At 37.9% G+C, this 24,401-nt stretch overlaps 1 protein-coding gene across 2 annotated transcripts in view; it reads left to right on the forward strand.

The window, feature by feature from the left end:
• The window catches only part of SGCZ (sarcoglycan zeta), a 486,118-nt gene that overhangs the window by 19,048 nt on the left and 442,669 nt on the right, over positions 1 to 24,401 (forward strand). Inside the window, exon 2 of one of the 2 annotated variants that reach the window (XM_054203217.1) lies at positions 6,271 to 6,321. The exons of the other annotated variant lie outside the window; for it this stretch is intronic. Coding sequence (XP_054059192.1) covers positions 6,271 to 6,321 — 51 coding nt within the window. The remainder of the gene's footprint in view (positions 1 to 6,270; positions 6,322 to 24,401) is intronic. 2 annotated transcript variants of the gene reach the window in all.

The following is a 24,401-nucleotide window of genomic DNA, read 5'->3' on the forward strand; positions in this document are numbered from 1 at the left end:
TATATGGTGTCCTCAAGCATCCTCCTACGATGACCCATTCTTTGTCTGATCTGCTGTGGCTGTTTTTGTGATCTTAAATAACAGAACAACACTGCTTCTAACACCTGCACTAGCTCAAGTATCTTGAAAGAGGAGCATCTTGAAAAATACCCCCCAGTGAAAGTCTGAATGAGCTTGGCCTGTTGAATTTAACAAACAAACGAAAAAATGAGACTTGACTTGATAGAATGCAGAGTAACTTCCTACACGGATAAAGGACTATGCTTATTAAAGGAGTTCAGTATAACGGAGAAGGGCACGATATGTGCTCAGGGCATGAACGCAGACATATCCCCACCAGGCACACGGATTTATAAAAGGGAGCGTGATTAGCCGCTGGTGTAAAGTTACCAGGGAAGAGATGAATTGTGACTCCCTTGATGTTTACAGGTTGAGACTGAATGCCTTTCAAGACGATATGCCTAAGGCAGTCATAAATTATGCTTTAGTCTCATTTATGTTACCAGCTTAATATGAGTAAATAAGGTAAATGGGTGAAATAAACCTGTGACATTGAGAATAATCCAATTGTTCCCTAAGACATTAAATATCTGGAAAAATGGAGTGATCTCAAAGTCTCTGACTGAAACATTAACGAAATGAAGCAATGTTTGCAAGTGCCATAAGCGCATTTTCAAATGGGTTGCAGATTTTTTAGTAGGTACGAGCAGAGTAATTAATTTTCTCCCTTATTATTTTGGCCAAGGTTTTGTGGAAGAGATATATTGCATTTCTGAAAGTAGTGTAGCCGTCCCAAAATCAGCTGAATGTTCTATAGCACCTTTCACGGGTGCATGCGTATAGTATACAAATAGCAACTGTGGCTTGAATTTGATTGCATCTGTTGTGAAGCCCAACTTCCTGCTGACTTTTTCAAAAGAATTCAGTTGCGCAAAGATTTAAAAATTAGATGTGTAGGACATTCCTTTGTCAAAAAGACATTGCATGTTTCATTTGGAAAATCAACCCCCCTGTCCTTCTAAAATCTAATAGAAAGTATTTTCAAATGGTAATAGTATTCTAGGCAGAAATCCAGAGCACTATATTTGCTGCCTGAAAATATAATTTAGGAGTTGTAATATATTCCCTAATTAAAAATATCATGCACGGTGGTGATTTTATTATTCATTTATTATCTGAACCATTGAACTAATCTGAAGAAAAGCAGCATTCTCGGGGGCACAAGTGAAGAAGTTCCCTTTTAATTTTTATAAACAAATAATTTGGTTTCCAGTAAAAGGGACAATAATTTTGTTTCCTTTGAAAAATAACGACTTACTATACGTTGCTATACAATTATAGTTAGAATTTGGCTAAATACAGTTTATAGTCCTTGTCTGAAGGAACTCACAGGATCACTTTCATGACCCTTTTTTTGGCGCTATATGGGTAATACTTCATAAAGGTAAATAAATAGGAGATTGAGAACCAAAATAAATACAATGTATAAAATCTTATGATTTTTAACTGTAAGAGTAAAGATAATTTGAAATCATTTGAAAGAAAATGGAGAACATAAAGCTTAAAAACCAGAAAGCAGTTGTTCTACAGTTATTTTGCGTTGCACCAAGTCTACAAGTCTAAACTTTTGGTTCAGGTGTGGTACAAGTTTTTTGTCCGTGTCAATGACAAGCGGAGTCAAGCTGTTACAGATTCAAGCTGCAGAGACTTGGCTCTGAAGCTCAGACTGTAGCAGTAGACTCGGGTTGGGGTCTGCAGGTCCCCAGTTCAGTCCCTGTGGATGGCCCAAAGGCATAAATTAACAGATTCTTCTACATGGCAGAATGTTCTGGTGAATACTATATAATTCAGAATATGTAATATATAAAATCCACTGTGTGCTTTCCAAAAATTTCTTCACTTTTTCCATTGTACTAGGTGGTCCGATGAAAGATCTTGGGCTGTTTATCTGTGCGTAAAAATACTACTGCTTTTGCTCTTCTGAGCATTCAGTTCCTACCTGTATTTCATTAACACTAAATTACAAAGCACAAGGGTTTATTTCTTCTAAATTTTATTAGACCTGCCTTATATTTTCCGGAAAAAATAAGCCAAATTTCCAGATCATGTTTTTGAATTTTCATGGCTTTTTCACTACACATCTTTTTACTAAAACTTCTTTATCTCTGCTCTCCAAAACCCTGAAATCAAGAACACAAAAATCTCTTTGTGTAGTCCATACATGCAGTCCCTTTTTAGTTTCTTAGTAAGCTGGTATATGGTAAAAAATCTGAGATTCAGTACAAGTCATTTGGAAAACTAAAGTCTGAACCCTAGAACTGAGCAATGGTGCAGTGACACCTGAGTGATCACTTTTCCTGTGTAGATTTCCAGATACTGAAGTTCTTTATGCTTTACTAGAATTAAAATAAAACATCAAGTATGTATGTGTTCTCAGATCTCTTTCTTTTGGACAATAGCATTATTTGTATTGTTAAATTTTCTGCTCAATTCATTTTATTTTATGTTTTTGTTGTGCTACAAGTGTTGTTTTTACAGTATGCTACTCCTACACTACCCTAAAAAAATAAAATTAATTATTTCTATAGTACAACCAAATTTATAATGATGTTTATGCAGCATTCTTATTTTGATTCTGTCTAACTGAAACCAATACAAGTTCCAAACTAATTCTTCCAGACTAATTGTTTGGGTCGTGGCAAGGCATTGTATTCAACAAATGCAGCATAAAATGTAAGGATTATGTAGACAAAGCTCAAAGGTAAACTCAGTGTTCCAGTCTGTTGACAAAACTTGCTTATTTGTCTTCAAATTCTGAGCTGTTACACTTCAATAATTCCCTTTTACACCACAGAATATATCTGGAGTATTACACAGCACTTCCAAATTTTCTATCAAACCCAACACAGAAATTATATTGCCCTTTTTATTTGCTGAGTGCTGTCTCACAAAGAAGCAGTAAGATACAGAGAGAAGATAGCCTGAAGCCCAGGATGGGGTTATGGCCTATAAGTGTTTTGGGTTTTCTCAGCATGAGTTTGCTCATTCGCATCTTAATTGGTGTTCACATATCATCACTTTGCCATTAGGAATCCAGTTACTGCATTCAAGCACAATATTAGGAAGATTATCTCACCACATTTTCTGTTGGCACAGGGTACTTTTCCTCTCTCTTAAAAAAAAAAAAAGAAAAAGTAATACCATGCAATACTGGAGTGGAAATGCCATTTATAAAAGGTTATGCACATACATGTGTACCAAATTTTTTTAGAGTTCGTGTGCTAATAAAATTAAATAAGAAACTTCTGTACATATCTCTTTAAATCCATTACTAAATACAGCTTTACCTTCAGAGAAAACCAGATTAATCCATGTATTGTTGTCTAACATTGGGTCATAAACAGCAATTTTTTTCCTTCATGCTGAAGTAGCTTAATCCATTAATCCTGCAAAATGTAAATGTTTATATTAGACAATTAAAACAAGGCTTTGCTGTGCTCTTGTTCTCTTTCTCTTTCAATATACACCTGATTTATTATTCAGTATATTTTGTTTTTCATATTTTTCCTTTCTGCACTGTAACTCTGCTTCTTGAAAATCCAGATGTATGTTCTAGATGGTATTAGGAAAAACCAAGTTTTCTTCTGGCTGGAAACTTTGAGCAAGTTTGTATTACATTCAAATCTGAATCTCTACCTATTTTGCATTTTTCCAGTGGAAGAGCTAAAAGTTATTGGTTGAAGGTTTAATGTTATTCCTTACAGTAGCAGCCAAAATATGTTAATTGCAACTGTATCTACATTAAGCCCCCCAAAATGCAGAATTGTGGTGGAAACTAATACCTCAGTGTGGTGAAGTGAAAAATTCTTGCACGATACTTATTAAACCAAAGGAAGTCAGGGATAATCATCTCAGAATAGTGTAAGATGATGCATTCTTTTATATAAAGTGAAAATGGATGGGGGCATATCTGCAAGCACTTTGGAGGAGAGGTTTAAGATCTAAAACAATCTCGTTAATTGGCGATTTGGTCTGAAAAGCAGGATGCAGTTCAAGCAGGACAAATGCAAATTACTGCACTTCAGTAAGAATAATCAGCTGAGCAATGAAAGATAGAAACTGGCTAGCTAGGCAAAAGTTGCCGGAAAAAAAGTGGGATGTTTTATTGAAGGGAACACGAGTTGCCAAATTCATATTGTTGGGGGGGCGGGGGGGGGGGGGAAAGGGGGAAAATAAAAAAATCCAAACATCTGGTATCCTGGTTTGAGTTATTGCATTTCAAACAAAATACTGACCAGCTGAAGAGGCTGTAGAGAAAAGTACAGAGAGTGATCAGAGGTCTAGAAGACATGGCCTGAGGAGGAAGGAAATAATCCTCTACCTTCATCCAATGACAAGAAATGAGATAATGTTGCAACAAGGGATTTGTAGACATTAGGAAATATTTTCTGATTAAGAGCTGGGGCAGACTGAAGAGAGCAGTTGTGGAATATTCATCACTGGAGTTTTTTTATGAATCGGCTACACAAAGGCCTGTGAGGATGATTCTGGTGCAGTTGATAACGACTTAGGGGGAAGAAATATCTGTTCCTGATAGTTCTATTTTATATGGTTAGTAAATACGGGTATTCCAGCATTGGATGACATAAAGGAAAGAGAATAAGCTTAAAAAGAAGCAAACAAAACCTAGTAGTTCAAAATACTTAACATGCTTTTTGGTTTAAGTATTTTTATTTTTTTTTTTAATTATGACCTTCCTTGAATAACTTCACCCTTCGTACTATGTAATTCAGCTTCCGCTTTGCCGGTTAAACTGACATAAATGCCACCGCAAGATTTTCCTACACAGCCCCTGCTGCATGATAGGAACTGCCCAGAGAGATCTATAAAGGCATTACTTTATCTTCCCTTATATATTTCTCCTTTAAACTTATCATGGCTCTCAGGCATACCCAGTCTTCAGCAAGTTACACCCTTGGAATATTGTAAGAAAAATTGTTATTTTGTGGTTTCCATGGGGAGAACCTTTTCTTTCTTTTTTTTTTCTTTCCTCTTTCCGCATTTATTACTTGCAGCACAACAATATGTCTTTAGATGTATGAAGAATATGAGAAATCTCTCAGAATACTGTCTCCCAGGCCAAATGCCAATGTTCCACAGAAATGCCCACTGCTTTTATCAATATTGCTATAAAATCCAAGTCTCAGCTTACTTCAGTTTGTTTCTGTCACCTGATTTATGTTTCTAGTCAAAATGTATTGAAAGCGGAAAATGGAGCTGAATGCCTTCAAAAAAAGTGGAGTACAAATTGAAACTCTGAACATAGGAAAACCTTTCTAATCTTACAGTTTCCTTCAGACTGTATTACTTCAGCATTTTATTCTTCCTTGAACATGTTTTCAACCTTCTTTGATTTTTTGCCACTTTAGAAGGAAGTCTGTTTCTTTGGCAAGATTACCTCGGGAAATTACATTTTCATATACTTTACTGCAGTGTACTCAAATGATGCTTACATCTAACGTTGCCTATAATTTACAACTGCGAAAATTCTACAGAAATGAAACAAACAAAGGGAATTTCTATTCTTCAATCTCTCAGATCCAGCACTGACATCTAAAACAACTCTCTCTGGTTCTTTGTTGTACTCTGTTCTCCCAGGCTCACTGTAGCTCTTCTATCTTTACGCTGTACCCCTACATATCTGAAACCAGAACTGCAGCCCAGTACCATGTCTGCCACCCACCGCACACCCACATCACATTTTCCCTATTTTCTAAATCCTCTCTGTCCCCGTGTGCTGAGGCCGGAGAGGAGTCCCTAGAACTAAGTCCTTGTAACTGGCTCCCACGCACCTCAGCATCTCCCGTGATCGCTCTTCTCTTCACATATTTTGTCCCAGGTACATCTTCTTCCACACAGCTGCGATAAATCCCTAGGCAGAGAAAATACGCTTGTCCAGTAAGCCTATATAGAGAACATGAGTTTTAGAAGCACACTTCTGGGGGAGGGGGGGAAAGTGGAGAGGAGTAAGGAAAAAAAATGGGTCACGCGATTTGCTGATGCAGTGTAGGACTTCTGTGTTATATCACACTCTCTTGCTGTCATCAGCAGGAAGCCAAATACGTTTTGCTTCCTGAGGCAGTGGGAGTACAGTATCAAGGAAAGAAAGGGAGAGGAACCTTTTATAACACAGTTCCTCTTTTATGGAAGTCATGAATTAAAACACTCCACAAGACTCAATTTCTCATTCATGGCCTCTGTTCCCCACAGATGGATGGAAAGTGGATAATTATAAGTGAGGAAGTCAGAAGACCTGGTGCTGTAAGTACCATCGCTGTGAGTCATGAGCCTCGAGCAAATTTCTTTGTGGAAACTTGGTATATCTTACTCTATCCATGAGGTTATTCATCCCACAGCAGTAATCAGCAGCAGATTGGGTCAGGCTTGTTCCATATATATTCTTCCCTAGTACAGCAGAAGATGATGTCAGCATGGAGATACCTTTCTTTGACTTTGGAGCCTGCTTTAACTGGTGATAACTATTAGACTTCCTTTTCAGGTATACCGAAATTGTGAGAGATTGGAGAATGTCTCTGATAGAGCATCAGGCTTGGCTTACCAAGAAGTTATTTCTTTGAAGGGGAGCTGATCAGCAGGCCCATTATCACAAGCAATCTGCCCCCTTTGGCTACTTAAGTGTAATTTGCCAGGTGGCTGAAAACTTGGTCATCTGCTAGAAACTGATTTGTTTAAAATTTTTTTTTTTTATTTTTTGGAACAGACTGGCATATTTCTTTCCACAGTCACAGATATTAAACTAGACTTTTGTGGCATGTATCCAGGTTCAAAAAATACCCAATTCCTAGGCTGTGAGAAATATTTTTCTCCTCCACTGGAGAAGGACCGACTGCTCTTCAGTTTGTAATCTCCTTAGATGTTTTGGGCTGTCTGTAATTTTATCTCCAAGCTTGTCTGACTCAAAAGCATCACCCTGGCTTCTGGACCCAAAACCATGAATTTTTTGAGTTTGATGGAGGTATCAGTACTGATTCCATAGTACTAATCAATAGAACTACTCACTTAAAGAGATACTAAGATCTTTTCTTTCACCCTATTCAGTCTTCCTAATTTAGTTGTAGATTAGAAAAGAACTGAATTTTTCAAGATATAATTTTGGTACAATTTTTATTGAAACAATTTACAAATCAGAGTATTTGATTATCTTGCACTTTCTGGAACTCTAAAGTGCTAAGGTGCATTGCATTCTTCCACTGCTGGTTTTTAAACCCAATTGCAATTCCCCCCCCACAACACACATGTTTTTCATGATGCCTATACGTCAAAGTTTTTGAAATTATTCTCACAGTTCACAATATTTTTGTGTTTCTCCTTGACTGTTTTAATGTAATTTGCTAACACTAGACAAATGACAGTGACAAAGATTATTTCACAAATGGTACACCTTGCTTCTCTAGCTATTTTCTGTTTTGTGTAGTTCCCCCCCATTTTTAGACTTTAAGTAGGTCATTGAGGAAGACAGAGCAAAAAAGCCACAATTTTGCAGTTCTTTGTATAAGAATAAATGCATTTTTTTGCTAAGGCAGATATTGACTGACATTCACTGTTGGCTTATTGGTATATCTGGAGCGTCAGAAGCTCCACACAACTAGGCAGCTGCAGGGCAGGAACACTTGAGCAACAGTGAACAGTTTGACTTTTGTGTCAAACAGTTCATTGACTGCATAACTCAAGAAAGCCAGTGGAATATATGGCTGAATAACCACAGAGCCAAAACTTTGTGAAAATGTTCTCAATAAATTCACATTTATTGAGATAAATGTGAAAAGACAGCAAATTGCAGAATTAAAACAACTTCCAGAGTTAAAATATCTTCTAGAGATTACTTTACAAATTACAGTTGAAGAAATTTTCTTTTGCCTGATTCAGAAACAACAGATTTTAGCTTTTATTTTGTTGTATAGTCAAATATTAATTCACCTATGGATAATTTGTAGAAAAAAGAAGGCAGAAAAGAGATGAAACTAAATAGGTTAGAATATGTATATAATGTGTGTCTTGCGGCGGGAGATGAAAAAGGCTGTTTTTCCCACCGTTGGTGCTAGAATAAGATTATCTTAACCAGGACGACAAATTTAGTCAATGATACTCACACCAAAATTAGTGAAGAAAAAATTGATTTTGCAATAAATAAAACGATTCAGCCAACTCGCTCTAGTTTAGATTCCTCAATGATAAAATAAAATTAGGAAGCTGCAGAATACCATGAATTCCTTAGTAACCATCTTTCTGTGCTTAGAATAAAGTAAATGGCCAGTTAATAAAAAATTGTCTACTGTCCTATTCTTTAAAGAAGGTGCTTTTAGTTCATCCACTTATTTTAAGGCTCTAAGAGTACTTGCAAAATGACTAGAAACCTTTTAGCTAGAATGTTTGCATGTATTACATTACTTTGGATTTGGCAATTGACTTCAATTATTATTCTTGTTACAATTTTCAATGTAGAATATAATCTGTTGTCTGCCTAATGTTACTGAAAGCTTGACTGTATTTTTTTTCAGTTTGTTCAGTCACTGGTGAGACATTTCATTATGGTTTCTTTTGTTGGATTTAGAACAGAAAATGACTTACATTAAATGGCAAAAGTGTTTTATAAAAGGCGCTAAGAGTTTGCACTCGTGTTTTTGCAAATAACCGAGTCAAAAAGTAGTCAAAACACCTGTTGGATGCTCACTTAGAGCTAAAAATTCTAAGACTGCAACACCCCGAATCCTAAGCAGCTCAAAACTTCAGTCTCTCTAACTTGTTCTCAGTGAAGTTCTTTCTATGGGAACACTGCTGATAAATTGGTCGCCTCCTTTGAACTATGGTATGTCCAGTGAAACTTTTGTAATTTGGCATTTTACCAAGTTGCTGGTTCTTCTGTCACAGGGAGGAAAAAATGACATTCCTCCTCCCTGTCCCTTCTATAGTAGATGGCCGTTCATTTTATGTAATCAGTTCTTACATTTTAATCTGTAAGAGAAGCAGCAGGAAGTGTGATTAGAAGTTCACATAAAATTGTGTCTTTTCAGATTAAAAAAGAACTCTTCAAAAGGCGTCAATAGGAAAAGAACTTACAAATGTACTTGCTAATTGGTTGTGGTAGAAATGTGTGCCTAATATCTAATTTTAATATGTGTCACTTTAGCTTCTAACCTTTGCTTCTTGTTTCATTTTCTCAGCTAGATTAAAGAGCTCTTTGCTAACCTAGTTTTTTCTCTCTGTGGAGATACTTTCACAGAGTAATCAAATTGTTCCTCATACTTTTTGTTACAAGAAACAGCTTGAGCTCTTCGAATCTGTAATTGTAAAACAGGTTCTCAGTTATTCAAGTTTTATTTGTGGCTTTCTCTCAATATAGTTCACAATCCTTCAGCATCTGTTTTGAGAAGGGAGCACCAGAACCTTTGAGATCTTTCTGATGATCAGAAGAGTCAGATACACCGCAGGGTCTACCTCAGAGTATATATTAATATGCAAATATATTTATATACGTGTGTGTTTGTGTGTGTATGCAAAGGTTATTTTAGTCCTTTTCGTGATGGTATTTTATGGATGACTTGGGTTCATGAGTATCTTTTCATTGTCGGCCAGTGCTTTCCAGAGCACTAGTCCATTCTTTTCTCTGTTTAGTCTGTATTTAATTTGTAACCTTTGTTGCTAGGTATGTATGTGAATTTTGTATTACTCAAATTCACACAGTGTAGTATGCAGTATCTCAGCTCTTGCGGTGACATACTGCAGCTCTGTGGTACAGCGTGCACCGTTCCCCCTGTGCGGCATTTGTTTCCTTCGTCATGCAGACCTGAAGAATGACATGGCATCCTCTAGTGTGATCCCAAATCTTGACAACAAGCAAGATGGAAAGAAACAATGACTTAACTTCTCCAATACTTATTATAAACCTATGTTTTTTTCAGTTTATTTTTCCACAGTGAGCTGCTTAATTTATAATTTCAGTAAACTCCCTCTTTGTGGAATGTTACTGGGTAGCAGTAATATTCACTGGTACCCAGTGGCAGATGCCACAAAAGATCTTAGAGAACCCAAACTTTTACTAGTGCTTCAATAAAATTACAAAAGCGTGAACCTCAGCAGTAGGAAAATTGAGTGCTGCTATCTTGGAATCTGGCCCTCAGTAAAATAATACATGAAAGCACATGAAAACACACAATAAACGTGTGTTTTGTCTACTCAGCGATGCACTTATCATCGACCTGATTTTTAAAGTGCTGTTGTGGTTTAACAACAGCCAACAACCAGGACCATGTACCCGCTCTCTCACTCGCCCCAGTTGGGATGGGGGAGAGAATTGGAAGAGTAAAAGTGAGAAAAACTCATGGGTTGAGATAAATGCAGTAAAGCAAAAGCTGCGCATGCAAGTAAAGCAGAACAAGGAATTCATTCACTGTTTCCCACGGGCAGGCAGGTGTTCAGCCATCTCCAGGAAAGCAGGGCTCCATCACGCATAACGGCTACTTGGGAAGACAAACGCCGTAACTCCGAACGTCCCCCCTTTCCTTCTTCTTCCCCCCACTTTATTGCTGAGCATGACGTCACATGGCATGGAATATCCCTTTGGTTAGTTGGGGTCAGCTGTCCCAGCTGTGTCTCCTCCCAACTTTTTGTGCCCCACAGGCCTACTCTGTGGTGTTGCGGTGTGAGGAACAGAAAGGGCCTTGCCTGCTCAGCAACAACCAAAAGCATCAGTGCCTACCAACAGTGTTCCCATCCCAAACCCAAAACATGGCCCCACACCAGCTACTAGTGAGAAAGTTAACTCCATCTCAGCTGAAGCCATGAAAAGTGCCTCTATATTTTTCATAGTATTCCTACAACGATGAATAAATTATGAAACTTGCCACTGTACATAATGTATTCACATCGTGACTGTAAATCCTTGAACCGTAACACCACATTTATCATCTATCTTGTCACATTTACTGTAATATTTTCAGCTTGGGCTGTGATTATATGTAGGTTCTAGCTACGAAGACCTTTTGGATTTATGAAGTGAAAATTTAGCTAGTGAAATACTGTATAATTTTAAAGTTCAAATATTGTGGGTTTGTCGTTTTCTTGCTTTGTGCAGATTTCAGCAATAATATGACATATCTCATAATAGCATTTAATAACTGTAGAGTGTGCTCCCTGCAGTACTGTGTAGCTCTTTATGAGCCAAGAAAATGTGTAAGGCACTGACTGAGTGACTCTTTCCTAGTTGAGCACCAGTGCTGTAGAGCTAACATACTAAAATGCATTAAACACATTGAGATTAATGAAGTACTGTCTTTCCACGTCCAGTGGGTGATGTATTAAGCTTTTGTTTAGGCGGGCATAGAGGTAGATTTACAGAAACTATGAAAGACCGATCAACTTAGATTGCTTAGAATTCAGTACCAGATTGATAGCCACAGGCATAATTCCTGTGCTTTTTTACCAGTCTTACCACTATCAGAAGGACTCTGTGTTCCTGCTAGTTTACTTTCAATATTACAGTCTGCCTCCTGATTTTTGGCATAAAGCAGATAAACAGATTTTCTCCAAAGAAATTGCTTTAACTTTGTGAGTAAAATACGGGAACTACAGAACATCTTGCATACCCTGCTGCTAGTATCTCTAGCTGAGCTGTAAGCAGTGTTTCCATTCACTCTTAAGTGCGCTGAAAAAATAAGTATACAAACTTTGTATTGAAATTTTGGTGGAAATGCAACGGGTATAAAAGATCCTCAACAGGAAAGCAGTATTTTCCTCCTTTTGTGTGTGTGTGTGTGTGTGTGTTTGTTGCTGAATCAGAGAGAGTAGGCTAACTCAGGCTGGAAGGGACCTCAGGAAGCCTGCAGCACAAATTTATGAAAGGAGATCAGACAAGGTTGCTCGAGGCTTTACGCAGTCGGGTTTTGTGCGGTCTCTTGAGAAACCTGCTCCACTGCTGGACTGTCCTCACCGTGAATAAGGGGTTTGTTATACCCATTGGATGGGGTTTGGGTTTTTGGTTTGGTTTTTTGTCGGTTGTTTCTCAGTGTGTGTTACTCAGTTCATATACTTAATAATGTATTATTTTTTTCAGGTAAGAAAAATGTTGCTTTCCAGGGAAAAGTAAGTAAATATACAGTTAGTGTCAGAATTCAGAGTCCTGGGACCCCAGTATATAGGACACTCTTCTGCAAATCTTTGTGTTTAAATTACAAAAGTCAGCTGAGGAATCGTATTTCCCGTTGCCGAAATGGCAGAAGTGAAGCCCTTAGTCTGTCGTATAGAACTTTTTTTTTTATTTAAGCTTTGCCAGGATTTGGAAGTGGTTTTTGACACATGTTGATACATTCAAGGAATCCTTCTTGTGTGTTGCATGTAGAGAAGCTTCAGACAGAAAAACAGATCTGCCCATCTGCTCTAAAAGAGATTCCCCAATTACATTGGCGGCAGCGTTGTGTGTGTTTGTTCAGAAAGGGCGATTGCGGAGGTGAAGTGTGTTGGTCAATGAACTTACAAATTATTACTGAAGCAGCAAAACACAAAAGGAACTGGAACTTGGAAATAAAATTAGTAGTTACTAAGTATATACAAAGACAGTTCATTACAATAAACAGCTCAGCACATTAAAAACATTAATATGTAGTAGACAATTTGCACTAATTGGTTGTATTTTTGTAAACTTGGACTATGTATTTTATTCAAAAGGCTACTGGCCTGTTGTTGTGGTTTAACCCCAGCCAGCAACTAGGACCATGCAGCCTCTCACTCACGCACCTTGCCCCCATGAAGCCCTCCCCGACGGAGAAAAGGAGGGGAAAAGGGAAAAAATACCCTTGTGGACTGAGATAAAGACAGTTTAATAGAACAATAACAGAAAAGGAAAATAACAACAACAATAGTAACAATAATAATAATAATAATAATAATGGTAAAAAAATGTACAAGACACAAGTCAGTCTTACCACCTGGTGAATGGGTTGCCTGGCCCAACCTGAGCAGATATCGCAGATTCCCCCCTGCCAGCCAACCCCCATTGACGTCCACGGTATGGAATATTCCATTGGCCATTCCACTGTTCTGTCTATGCTCCTTCTCGCCTTCTATGGGAAGCTGAAAAAAGTCCTTGACTAGTATAAACATCACCTAGCAACAATTAAAGCAATATGCATTATTGACATTCCTTTCATACCAAAATCTGAAAACATAGCAACCACCAGAGGGAAAATTAATGCTATCCCAGCTGAAACCAGGGCACCCGTTCACTGTGCGATGCTATCTTTTTGCAGTGCATTGCCATAGTACTTTAAACACAGTAAGTGGTATTCTTAAGTCAGCGTAGGAGCGAATTAAGCATGGTTTCCTGCAAAATGCCTGCACAGGGTGTATGAGCATCAATTTGTCTGTGTGACTTCAACACCATGTGCAAACAACTTAGTGAGTAGGTGCAGTGTCCATCTGATTTAAACACTGACTGATTTAATGATTTTTCCTGTTTCAGCTTTCATAGGCCTAATTATGGGCATTACACATAGTTGCGTTCTTCATCCTAATTATATGCTGGCTCAATGATTTCTTGTGATTTAATGGCTAATGCTAACCAGTGGCATAGGACTGTAATAAACCGCTTTGTTCATAAAAGCAAGTATTCTCAAATGGCCTGTGTTTTTAATTTTTTATTTGAAAATTTAGAAATGCCAGAATCAAATTGTATAATACCTGTTTTTCTTTGTATCTCATGCTGTATGGATTTTATTTAAATCAAAATGAAGACGTCTAAGAACATTTTCCTTAGCATGGAGTAAGTACTAGTGTGAGAGACTGCAATTTTCAGTGTTCAGCTCAGTGATAGATCCTGTTTTTCTAGAAACTTTCTGACCCGACCTGATTTCAATTAGTACGTAACATCTGTTTTTATGTCTCTGACATAGTGCAACTACTGCATGTTAGAATTCATGATCCACAGAAGTTCTCAGTATATCTGAGCAATTGAAGTAAAATCTCCTGTGTAAACACAACCAGAATTAGTCAATTCAAGGTCCGAACTTCACCTATGAATTAATGAATATTTAATGGATCTTTCTTATCTTTAATTTCAAATCAAACCTCAACGTTTGGGCTTTTAGGCTTCATAGGCTTCTTCTTGAAAGATGAAAGACAGGTGGCTTTTTTGACTTTAAAGCTCCCTCTTTGTGTATTCTGACTTGCCAAGAGCCTGACTGCAAGAGGACTAGTTTCACCAGTTTTGGAGAAGCACTGGAACATGAATGATTCTACCAGAGATCTGGACCTGAAACTTCTACCAGATTTAGCACTTAGAACTAAAAATTAGTTTAATGAGTTTAACGATGCGTAGAAGCCAGTAAAAGAGAATAAAACTGTTTGTAACATAGAGCACTCTAATGTCCTGGTTTGGGGTGAAGCAGGGTCAACCCCCTGCTCAGTGGGAGAGGCCCCTGCGCACGCTTGTTGCCGTGGCAACCAGGGTCAGCTGACCTGGGTGTTCACCCTGTGGGAGGGTCACACCTGTGGACAGGTCAGGTGACCCAAACCGACCAATCGGGTGTTCCAGCCCGTCGGCCATGCTCGGTATGAAAGCTGAGGGAGCCAAGGGGGCAGGTTGGCTCCTGTTGAAGGACTCTTCTCCAGGGGCTCTTCTTCTTTGGATCTTCTCCAGTGGCTCTCTGTCTTCAATGACTCTCTGTCTTCAATGACTGATGTCTGAGGAGGACCCCGTCGTCTCATCTGCCTTTTGATCCCGGTCAGTGTGTTCCAGTTCCCATTTGTCACTGAGTCCAGTCTGAAACATTCCCAGTGCCTGACAGTGGCATCTCCCTGGGATCTTGATACAGTTTTGTGTGTATTTATATATGTTGTATCTATTTCATTATATCCTTTTCTATTTTATTATTAATTTTCCATTTAAGTAGTTTAGTTTTTTCTAAACTCACAAATCTCTTTCTCTCTTGTCTTCCTCTCCTTAGAGTGAGAGGTGGGGGAGAGCATCTGTTGTCTTGTCATTGGCCAACCTGGCCAAAACTGTGACATCTTTCAACTAGCAATCTGTAGGATGAGTTCCTGACACAGAGCTTACTATTTCCCACTTTTAACAATTTTGGGTGCAGACAGTTAGGAGAAAAGGGTTTGAACAGTGGTCCTGTACTCTCTAGTTCAAGATGTGATAAGCCACTGGTACTGAAGTGGATTTGAGCTGGTGTTTATAAGCAGAAAAACTTAAAAAAATCATGCATCATATCTAAGAAGACAAAAGTTCACCATCAAATATCTGACTCTTTAGTATTTATTTTTTTTTAATCAGGGAAGAACTGGAAAGACAATTGTTTGGCAAGAGGTTGGTGTTGGGAGAATTTCCATAGTCCTGAGCAACAGTTGGCCTTTCTGTGGTTGGAACTGCAGGGGTTGCTGTTTTGTTTTAGCTAACCCTGTTCTCTTTTTACACCATTTGTGTGTGGTACCTTATACTATCACTGTAGACGTAGAGCAAATGCATGTTGAAGACTTTTCTGCAATATGCAGTGCAGAAAACAAGAAGGGACATATTTAAGACCTGAAAAACTGGAAAATATTGTTAATCTGGACCAAATTTGATTGTTTCTGATTTTTTTAACCCAGATAAGAGACCAGAGTTTTTATCTGAATATAATTTTTGTGTTGTGCTCTTCACTAGGCAGGCAGTTGTTATCCCTTTGAAAATATTTATCTCTGAGAAAGTGCTGCAGGGCAGTATCAGAAGTATAGAGATTTAATTTCATTCTTTCAAGAGAAACACCATGCTAACTTTAGTTACTTCATAATCCTTAATATGATGTCCGTAAAAGCAAGAAATAGCTGTGACAGAATTTTTTATGGAAGTATGGTCCCGTCACCAACATGTTGTACTTGTTCCTACATTTCTTTCAGTTTATTCAGTGAAAAACACTTTGGGAGATGGTGTATTTTCTGTTATATTTGCTCTTTCTCATGGGTATAAAACTCAATAACCCCATAAAGTGATGCTAAAGTATATAATGTTAATTAACTGTTGATAAAAATGAGTGCCTTCATGAAAACTGGGTATTTCTGAAGAAATGCATACAATGATTTCTATTCAAACCTAGTATGGTTACCTGATTTAAATGCAATTTTTCCTTATTTCAAGTAAATTCTGCCTTTTTTTTTTTAAGAATTGTATATTACCTTAGCTGAATCAACAAGGTGCCTGATAAACATGTGTTTGCTTTTATTAATTATTGCACATTCATGCTTGCAACAGAAGAAGTAAATTTCTCACGTTAAAAGGTGAGGCAAATTAAGAACATTAGGGCATAAGAAGGCCCAGCTGAGTCAGAGCAATGGGCCATCCACCTTGGTGCTCTGCAGCTGAGAGCCTGGCAATGAGAAGTGGTATTTAGGGAAAGTATGTGAGCTTCACTCTTTCCTATAGTCTGCTCTTCCCCTTCTTCCTCCGTATCCCAGAACTGTTGTTTTTGGGGTGTTAGCAGGTAAGATCTTATGGTTTTTAATTTCGCTGTATGCACCCGTTGACTGTGAGGTGGGTTTTTTCCTTTACTGGTACAGTTTACATCCACAACCTTGAGATGTAGCAACAAATTAGAGTACTGTTGTCTCTGTATGGTATTGTATTTTACCTATTTTAAAATAGTTTCTTGCTAGCTTTATCAAGTGGTTTTAGTTCTAGTACTATGCGTTTTAGTGAGTAATAGTTCTGCGCTTACTTATTCACTGCATTCAGAAGTTTCTAAAGCTTAATCCTATTTCCTTTGTGTTGTTCTCTCCAGATCTTCCTAATCTTTCACTACAGTGAGGCTACTGCAAGCATTTGATCACTTTAGTTGCCCTTGTCTGTACTCATTGGAGTCCCCTCCCTCCCTTTGTTTGGAGTCTCAACTGTGTCCTTCCTGAGATGTGGAGTTGCATGTGCTACTCAGGATGTGGGCTTGCTAAGCTTTTCTGGAGAAGGCTTTTATAAATGTGTCCTCTGCCTTATTCTTAATACCCTTCCTGAGGGATACCCAATACTTAGTTGTTTCATGTTGAGTTCTGCTTTATGTTGAGTTGATGACATCAGAGAAGCATCAGTGATGACTTTAGGAACTGTTTCCTCTGTTGTTGCTTTCAGTTCTGGATTTGTGATAGTTTAGATTATTGTTTCTATGTATTTATGAAGTTGGAAGCTTATCTGCTATCTTTTGCATGCTCAGTTAGAGGAGATTTCCTTAATATCAATGTGAAGAGATTAGTATTATCTGCCTACTGTGCACTCACCCTGTAAACTACCTCCTACAAGTCATTGATATTGAATAAAACCAGTCCGGCAGTGATTCATGGTGGGCTGTCCTTCTGACTCATCTCCTTGGCTGTGGAAAAGTGGCTATTAAGTCCTGCTGGTTCCTTCCTGTTTTTTGACCAATTTTATATCTTCAGCTCTGTATTCAGTCCAGTGGTAACTTAGTTTTTCTGCTGATCTCCGATGTGAAAACTTGTCGGAGGCTTCTTAAAAAAATCCACATAATTCTTTTTCCCCCCCTTGAGCACCTTAAATATTTATTTACTGATACCTGATGAGATCCCCAGGAGGTCTGTAAGCAGGACTTCTCTTTACAGTAGCTGTGCTGACTTTTTCTCAACATACCTGGTCCCTCCATGTGTTAAGTTGAAGAGATAGAGATGTCTTACTCTGTTTTTCAGAAGACTTTTTGTTTTGCCAAGGATTGGTACCTGAAGGCGGCTTTGGTAAAAGTTGATATTTGCATAACAGATTAGCATGATTGTGAAACAACACCTAACATAGCAGAGGGCTCAATCGCTTCCTGGGAATTTTACTAAAGTTTTGGGACTATGGATTCTACCTTGACTTATGTTTTCACTGTCATGCCTCAAAGATGCTAGCTACTGGCAACTACACTGTTGTGCAGCCAGGCTGAATTTGTAACTGGAATTTCTGTTTAAAAGATATTTTTCCTGGAGGGAGGGAGAAGTCCCCATGGTAGGAATAGGCATGGATTCCTGATTCGGTGTGAGCATACCCATGGGCTTCTCCTGTACCCTGTCGCAGTCTCTTTAGTTTTGGGAACAAATACAAGAAATGAATGTTATATTGCTTGTGTAGCAACGTGGGCTTCTTATGCATGTATATTTCTATTGAACACATTAAAAATGTTCTTCTACTGTAGGGAGTTTAAGGCTTTAGTGTCAAACACACAAAAAGACAGAACACTGCAGTTGTGGTTCTCTGCCACTTCAGTTTGTAAGCAAAACAAGTTTCTAATTTCATGATTATGTATTCTTCACTATACTGGGCCTTCGCTGTATGCAGATGCAACTGGTAGTAGTAAATGGTAAGGCTAAAAAACCTGAAAAGCTGTTGTAGTGCACTTTTCCAAGAAAAATAAATTTCCTTGGGCACTGAGTCTCTAGTGTGGGTCTAAGTTTTTTCCATTTCTTTATTCAAGTGCTTTATACAGTCAAGAATTATATTGTTTCACACTGTTCTCTTGCGCTCTATGGCCGCTAATTCAAAAAAGTATCATTTAGGGTTTTTTTTGGTCATAGATTTCTGCCTCTTCCTAATGTTGCTTGTTATTGACTGTGTTGAAAATTTCAGGCCTTTTGATGCTGTCTCTTATTTGAAGTCTCATACCTGTGAATACAGGTGACTGCTTTTATGCAGTACTGATTTTCCCAGTCAAAACTTTATTGAGTGTGAGAAATGCTTTTAGGCTGATGATAATGCACATAATGAGGCTTCATGTCTGTGTATATATAAAATGCACATAGGCAGCGTACAGTTTGCTTTCCAGATTTTTAATACTTAAGTGTGCGCAGCCAAGACATGTTTGTCAATTTTTAAGTTAAATATTTTGGCAACTCACTGGTGGATGTTAGTAAAAAGTGCTAATGTTAGATGGGTGAACTGATTCTGAAGAGCAGATAAGAGAAGATAGCTCAGATTAAGTTATTACTCTTGCTGCTATTAGTGCGTGCTTTGGTAGCTCCCACAATACTCCTGATGCTGCCTATAAAGATAGGAATACTTGTTCCTTGCTCCAAGGAGATCACAAGAAGTGCAAGTAACAGATGACAGTTGGGGGTGAGATTATAAACAGCTTAAAATGAAAATCAGCTATTGCCAGCTGCATGTCAAATTGTGATCATAATGAAAGCAAAATGTGGAGAAAAAGAATTTAATTAAAATGTGAGAAAAAGGAGTTCAGAAATGTAAATAGATAAAATTTACATTCTATTAATGTAATGGTAGATTCTCTACTCAAGTGTAAGTTTTCCTCAAGAGAAAAGGTCCTTTAATTAAAAACTCCTGTTCAAATGCATAATTTCCTTTTAATAGTTTAAAATGATCACCAAATTCAAGCTAAGTTTCAAAGCTAAGCCAGGCTCAAAAGAATGAAGGCAACTTCCAGAATTAGACTAGAGTTTTAGCCAGGAGAGTCTGCACTATTTCAGTACTTATGAAGCATGTTGCCAAAGGGTAGTTTTCAATCTACTTCTAGGCACCCTAAACCAAGACTTCCATGCAACAATCCCCTATGCTTCCTGCAGGTTTCCACACACCTTCGTGTTCAAAATCCCATTCCGCCTGTTTCTGCATCTGTCTTCAAAGTTGTGTTAGATTCCTCTTCTGTTTTGTTTATGTGAAGTGACACGCATGGAATAAAATGCGTTCACCTGTCTGTAGCCATCTAAACCAAAGTCACCTAGTTTGAGCTTGCCCTCTAGTATCTGCTTTTGATACATAAAGGTCTATGGCCATATTGCCATTAATGTCCTGGGACTGCGTGTATGGCTCCATCTATCACTCCAGAAGAGTGCAGGCGTTCCCGTGGTCTCCTGTCACATCTGACAGCCCTGTACAGGGAGCTGAAATGGCATGAGAGGCTTGCATTTGGGCACCTGCCATCATTCTCTACCCCAGCTGGCTAAGAAGGACTGTCTCTCGAGCATGAAGTTAGCCAAGTTATCATCTTGGACTAGAGAGAGAGATTTTTAGATAGCTAAAATCAAAATTATTGTTATTTTATTCACAGGGTAAAAAAAAAAAAAAAGACTTTTGAAAAGAATTTTTCTAGATTCAGGCTTTTCCTCTCCTTGGTTTTGGGGTTTTTGCTGTATATAGGAAACAAAATATGTTTGTGTTTTTTGTCTTGTATAGTTGTAACATACAGCATCAGCGTGTTTTCTTGTACAGATCTGTTCTAAATTCTACAGTTAGTAGCATTTTATGAATTACTAAATGGTAATTATAATCCATAGAAAGAACCACTGACTTAAGTTCTTTTTGGTATGGCATACGCTGGATACATTGATATATACAAGATAATATCTCTTTCCTGAGTTCTAGCGTATTATCTAATGAATTGGTTGTACAGTGTCGGGAACTTAATACTAGTCCTGGAAAGGTCACAAATAAAATTAGATCTAGCTGCAGTTAATTTTTATTTAAGGATATATATGGTCTTTGCACAAGAATGACTTCTCCTGCACACTGAAAAATTAATCACTGTGGCCAATTCCAAAATAACAAATAAACTCAGCTTGGTATCAAAATTCAAAGTATTGGTTGCATATAGTTGATGTTTAGTATATAGTTAAATAAAAGGAATATGTATGTCCTCAGATTTTTGATTAATGTTTCTTAAGGATTTATAAAGTAACTCTAGTAATTCAGAAGCTTATCTGAAAACATAGTTACTCTTTGTTTAAAAATGTGCCAGACAAAAGCTTTCTCCTCAGCGTTGTATTGCATTATTTGTGCTATCAGTGGATTTTTAAGTGATGTTTAAGCAACCATATATAAACCCGGTAATTTTTTGTTTGTTTCTCTAGAAGGAAGGAAATGTATTACTCTTGCTATCAACTGCAGCATAGAACCAATGAAAGACAAGAAAGAGAAATGAAAGGGCTTATTACATTCCAGGATAAATAAAGGCTATTTCCAAAACCGGTTTTTCCCTAAGGAAGGGTGTAGAAAGGAAGTAAATCAGAACTGGTAAGAAAATATTCCGGGGGATGGGGGAACAGATTGGCTATTCTAAACACATTGCATCCCAGGATCTGAAAGATGGTGACCACCCCACCTGTAGTGATTTATGAAAAGTCATGGGGAACTGAGAAGCTGCCACTGAGATAAGATAAATGTGCTGCTGATGGAAAGCCTGATCCTGAAAATTACAGCACTGTGCAAGAGTCCTAACTTTAAGACTTAGTAATATACTGAAACAAACACTTGTTTTGCAAATGCTCAAAGTTGTCTGAGCAATAGAGTAAGGAAAGAACAAAGATTATCAGGCACACGTAATTTCTAAATAATCCAATAAATAACTGACAAAGGGAATGTAAGAATACAGGAAGCTTAATGTATGTAGAATTTAATGAAGTATTTGTGATAGCAGGAATTAATAAAATAATGATTTGCGAAGTCTCATTGAAAAATTGATGGAAATTGGCTTGAATAACACAGAGATTGAAAACTGTCCAAAAGACTATAAACAAAAAATAACCATAAGCAACAGCATACTGAGCTGGGATGTGAAGGGTGAGAAGTGTGTAGTGGGGTGTCAGAGATCAATTTTATGTCTGATCTAATTTAACATTTTCATTAGTGATTAGCAAATGATGTAACCGGCATGTTAATCAGTTTTCTCAGATAAAGATGTACTAAGCAGCAATATATACCAATAAAATCAGTTCAGAGATCTAGGGAGGTTAAAAATAAGAGCAAGCTATTTGATCCGAGAGACCACAAACTTGCATATGTGGTGAAAAAAAATCATTAAAGCATAGATAATTGTGGACTTCTTGTATTAAAAGCACACCTAATGTTGGGATGACAAGAAAATCATTGTGTGCAAGTGCTGATCAATAGGTGCCATGCATCTGCAATCAGTCTGTGTGCCAGGCAAGAGGAAGATGGTGAGTGCCTTGGTGTTCTCTCTCGCGTTTGCACATGAATGTGGGTTGGCATTTCCACACTTGCCATCCTGTCTACCATGGCTACTGCTTCTTTGCTTTCTGGCACCATCTATATACTTCATATTTTTGACCCACCCACAGACAGGAAGATAAAGTGGTGTAACCAATGCAAGCAGAGGAAAAGAAAATGGTCTGTTATTTGAGTCCATTTGCATGGACTTTCAGGCTCAAACAGGAAATACTTGCTAAGGAGTGAATCAGAAATTCATTTATCAGCAAATTTTCATAGAAAAAAAATATTTGAAATGCACACCTGGGCAGCGTCTGAATCAAATTCACAGTCTGAATGCTGCTTTGAATGTTTTGCTCTAATATTTGATCAATTCTGTTTCTTTCCAAAACCAGCCTGCAACAAATTACCGTATGGTTTTTTTCATGCCACCTCTGTTGCTACTTTTTTTTACTTTTTGCATGGTGTGACTGCTTAATGCAATGTTTTTTGCTGGGTCCGAGATTTTTCTAGAACAAGTAACAGTTGGAGCTGAGTTACCTTTCAGGTGACTGGATCTTTCCTTTTCTCCTGACTTAGTTTCCTATCTATGAACCAATAGTGACTTGGACTAGCAGTAGATCTGAGAGCTACAGAAGCTGCTCTGTTTTCCAGAAAGTGAGAAAATAAAATCTAGGTGGAGATACCTAAAAATATTTAAGTGTACTTTACATAAGATTTAAAGTGTTTATCCTGCTGTGCAACGGAATCCCGATGCTTGGAGTCTCAGGGCACTGAACTATGAGATAGAGCACAGCAGAGCTGGGTGGCTTCACTTTCTGTTTGTGTGTTACTCTCAGACTATCACCTTGAAAAAAGACATGCCGATATCAGCTGAAGAAAAACTGCAACACACTTGATGAGAGTAATCACACTTGCCTGGGACACTGTCAAATTCCAAGTTTGATTTCTATCCTCTGCTTTTTGATTTCGGATGTTTCATTCTCGAGCAGAGTAGGTTACAGTCTGCCTTACTCTCTAAGGTGGAAATGGATGATAGGTTTTCCTAATATGAGTGGATCTCAGAAGGGTTGCTGCACTTCATGTGTACTGTGCTGGATCTGAATAATATGTATTTATGTTGAAAAAAATAAAATACAGAATTCCCAGGTCTCCTGACTTGCTCCACCATATCATTTCACCTACTAAAAGACACGAGCCACATGGATTGTGAGAGGTAGCTTGGCCAGAGCTCACGTGAGCATCCTGGTTGCTCTGAGTTTATTTGTGAGAATGGAAAGCTGACTGTTTCTTAGGCAGCTGAAGTAGAACACAGTCAATGCTTCAGGTTAGAACTTGCTCAATTTTGCTTCCATTTTTGTGCATAACTTTCCATATGTTTCTGACTATAGCATAAAGCCATGTCTACAGTGTTCCTTTGGATAGCTGTGTAATCATTAACATGCAAATTGTGCTGCTATGCACAGCATTCATTTTAATCTCTAATGTATGTGAATGTATATCCCCAGAATGTCAAATGCAGTTACCTAAACATCTTAAATCCATATTTGGGCACATAGTCGTTTATAGATGTGCTTTGATACATTTCAGAACTGTGAATGCTTCTAGTACAGCCGGGAATCAGAAACCTTTATCCACCTCATGGTGGATTGGTAGCTAGGTATAAGATATACTAATGTTTGTTTCTTGACATTCTAATGGTTCCCTTCATGTGTAGATTATCCCTGTGGATACCATAGGACAAACAACTGGAAAACTAATTTTTAGACTTGGAGGAAAAAGGAGGAGGTGTATTCTTAGTCTAAATCCTGCTTGAAAATGATAGGATTAAAGATCAATTTTCTGTGCTCAGTTAGTTAAGAAACATATTCACAAAGAAATTATCTATAAATGACATTAAAGCTCTGCTAAATTACACAGCTAGGTATTTTCTTATTAAATTATTTGGCTGATGCTCTTTAGTCTGTGTAGCTTGCACTGGCAAGCTTGCAATTCAATAAATATTTTCATTTTCACACAGGGGATGCATAATGCAAAACACTTCAGCACAGGGTGTTTTAGACACCTGGTCATGAGTCAGTCATCGGTGCTGTGCCTTGGATAAACTGGAGTAGCAACAGATATCCAGAGGAGGGCACTTGTGGCCCTCCAGTCAGTCAGTTCAAACCAAAGCACTCTGTACTGCAAAGTTCTTCTGACTTGGGGGAAAAGACTTTAGAAAGTCTTATCTGAATTGAGCCAAAGTAGTATTAAGCAATTATGGGTTATGCGTGGCACCAGTTTGAAGGTTTGCTTGCAGGTTCCTGCAATTAATTGGCATATTTATCACACTATCAAAAAAGAGCAACAGCTTTCAAGTGCTTTCAGACCTGCAGCTGGTGGCTGCAGAAAGCCCCCCTTGCGCCAGGAG

The sequence above is a fragment of the Rissa tridactyla genome, chromosome 5 (genome assembly GCF_028500815.1).
Source record: "Rissa tridactyla isolate bRisTri1 chromosome 5, bRisTri1.patW.cur.20221130, whole genome shotgun sequence".
Lineage (NCBI taxonomy): Eukaryota > Metazoa > Chordata > Aves > Charadriiformes > Laridae > Rissa > Rissa tridactyla.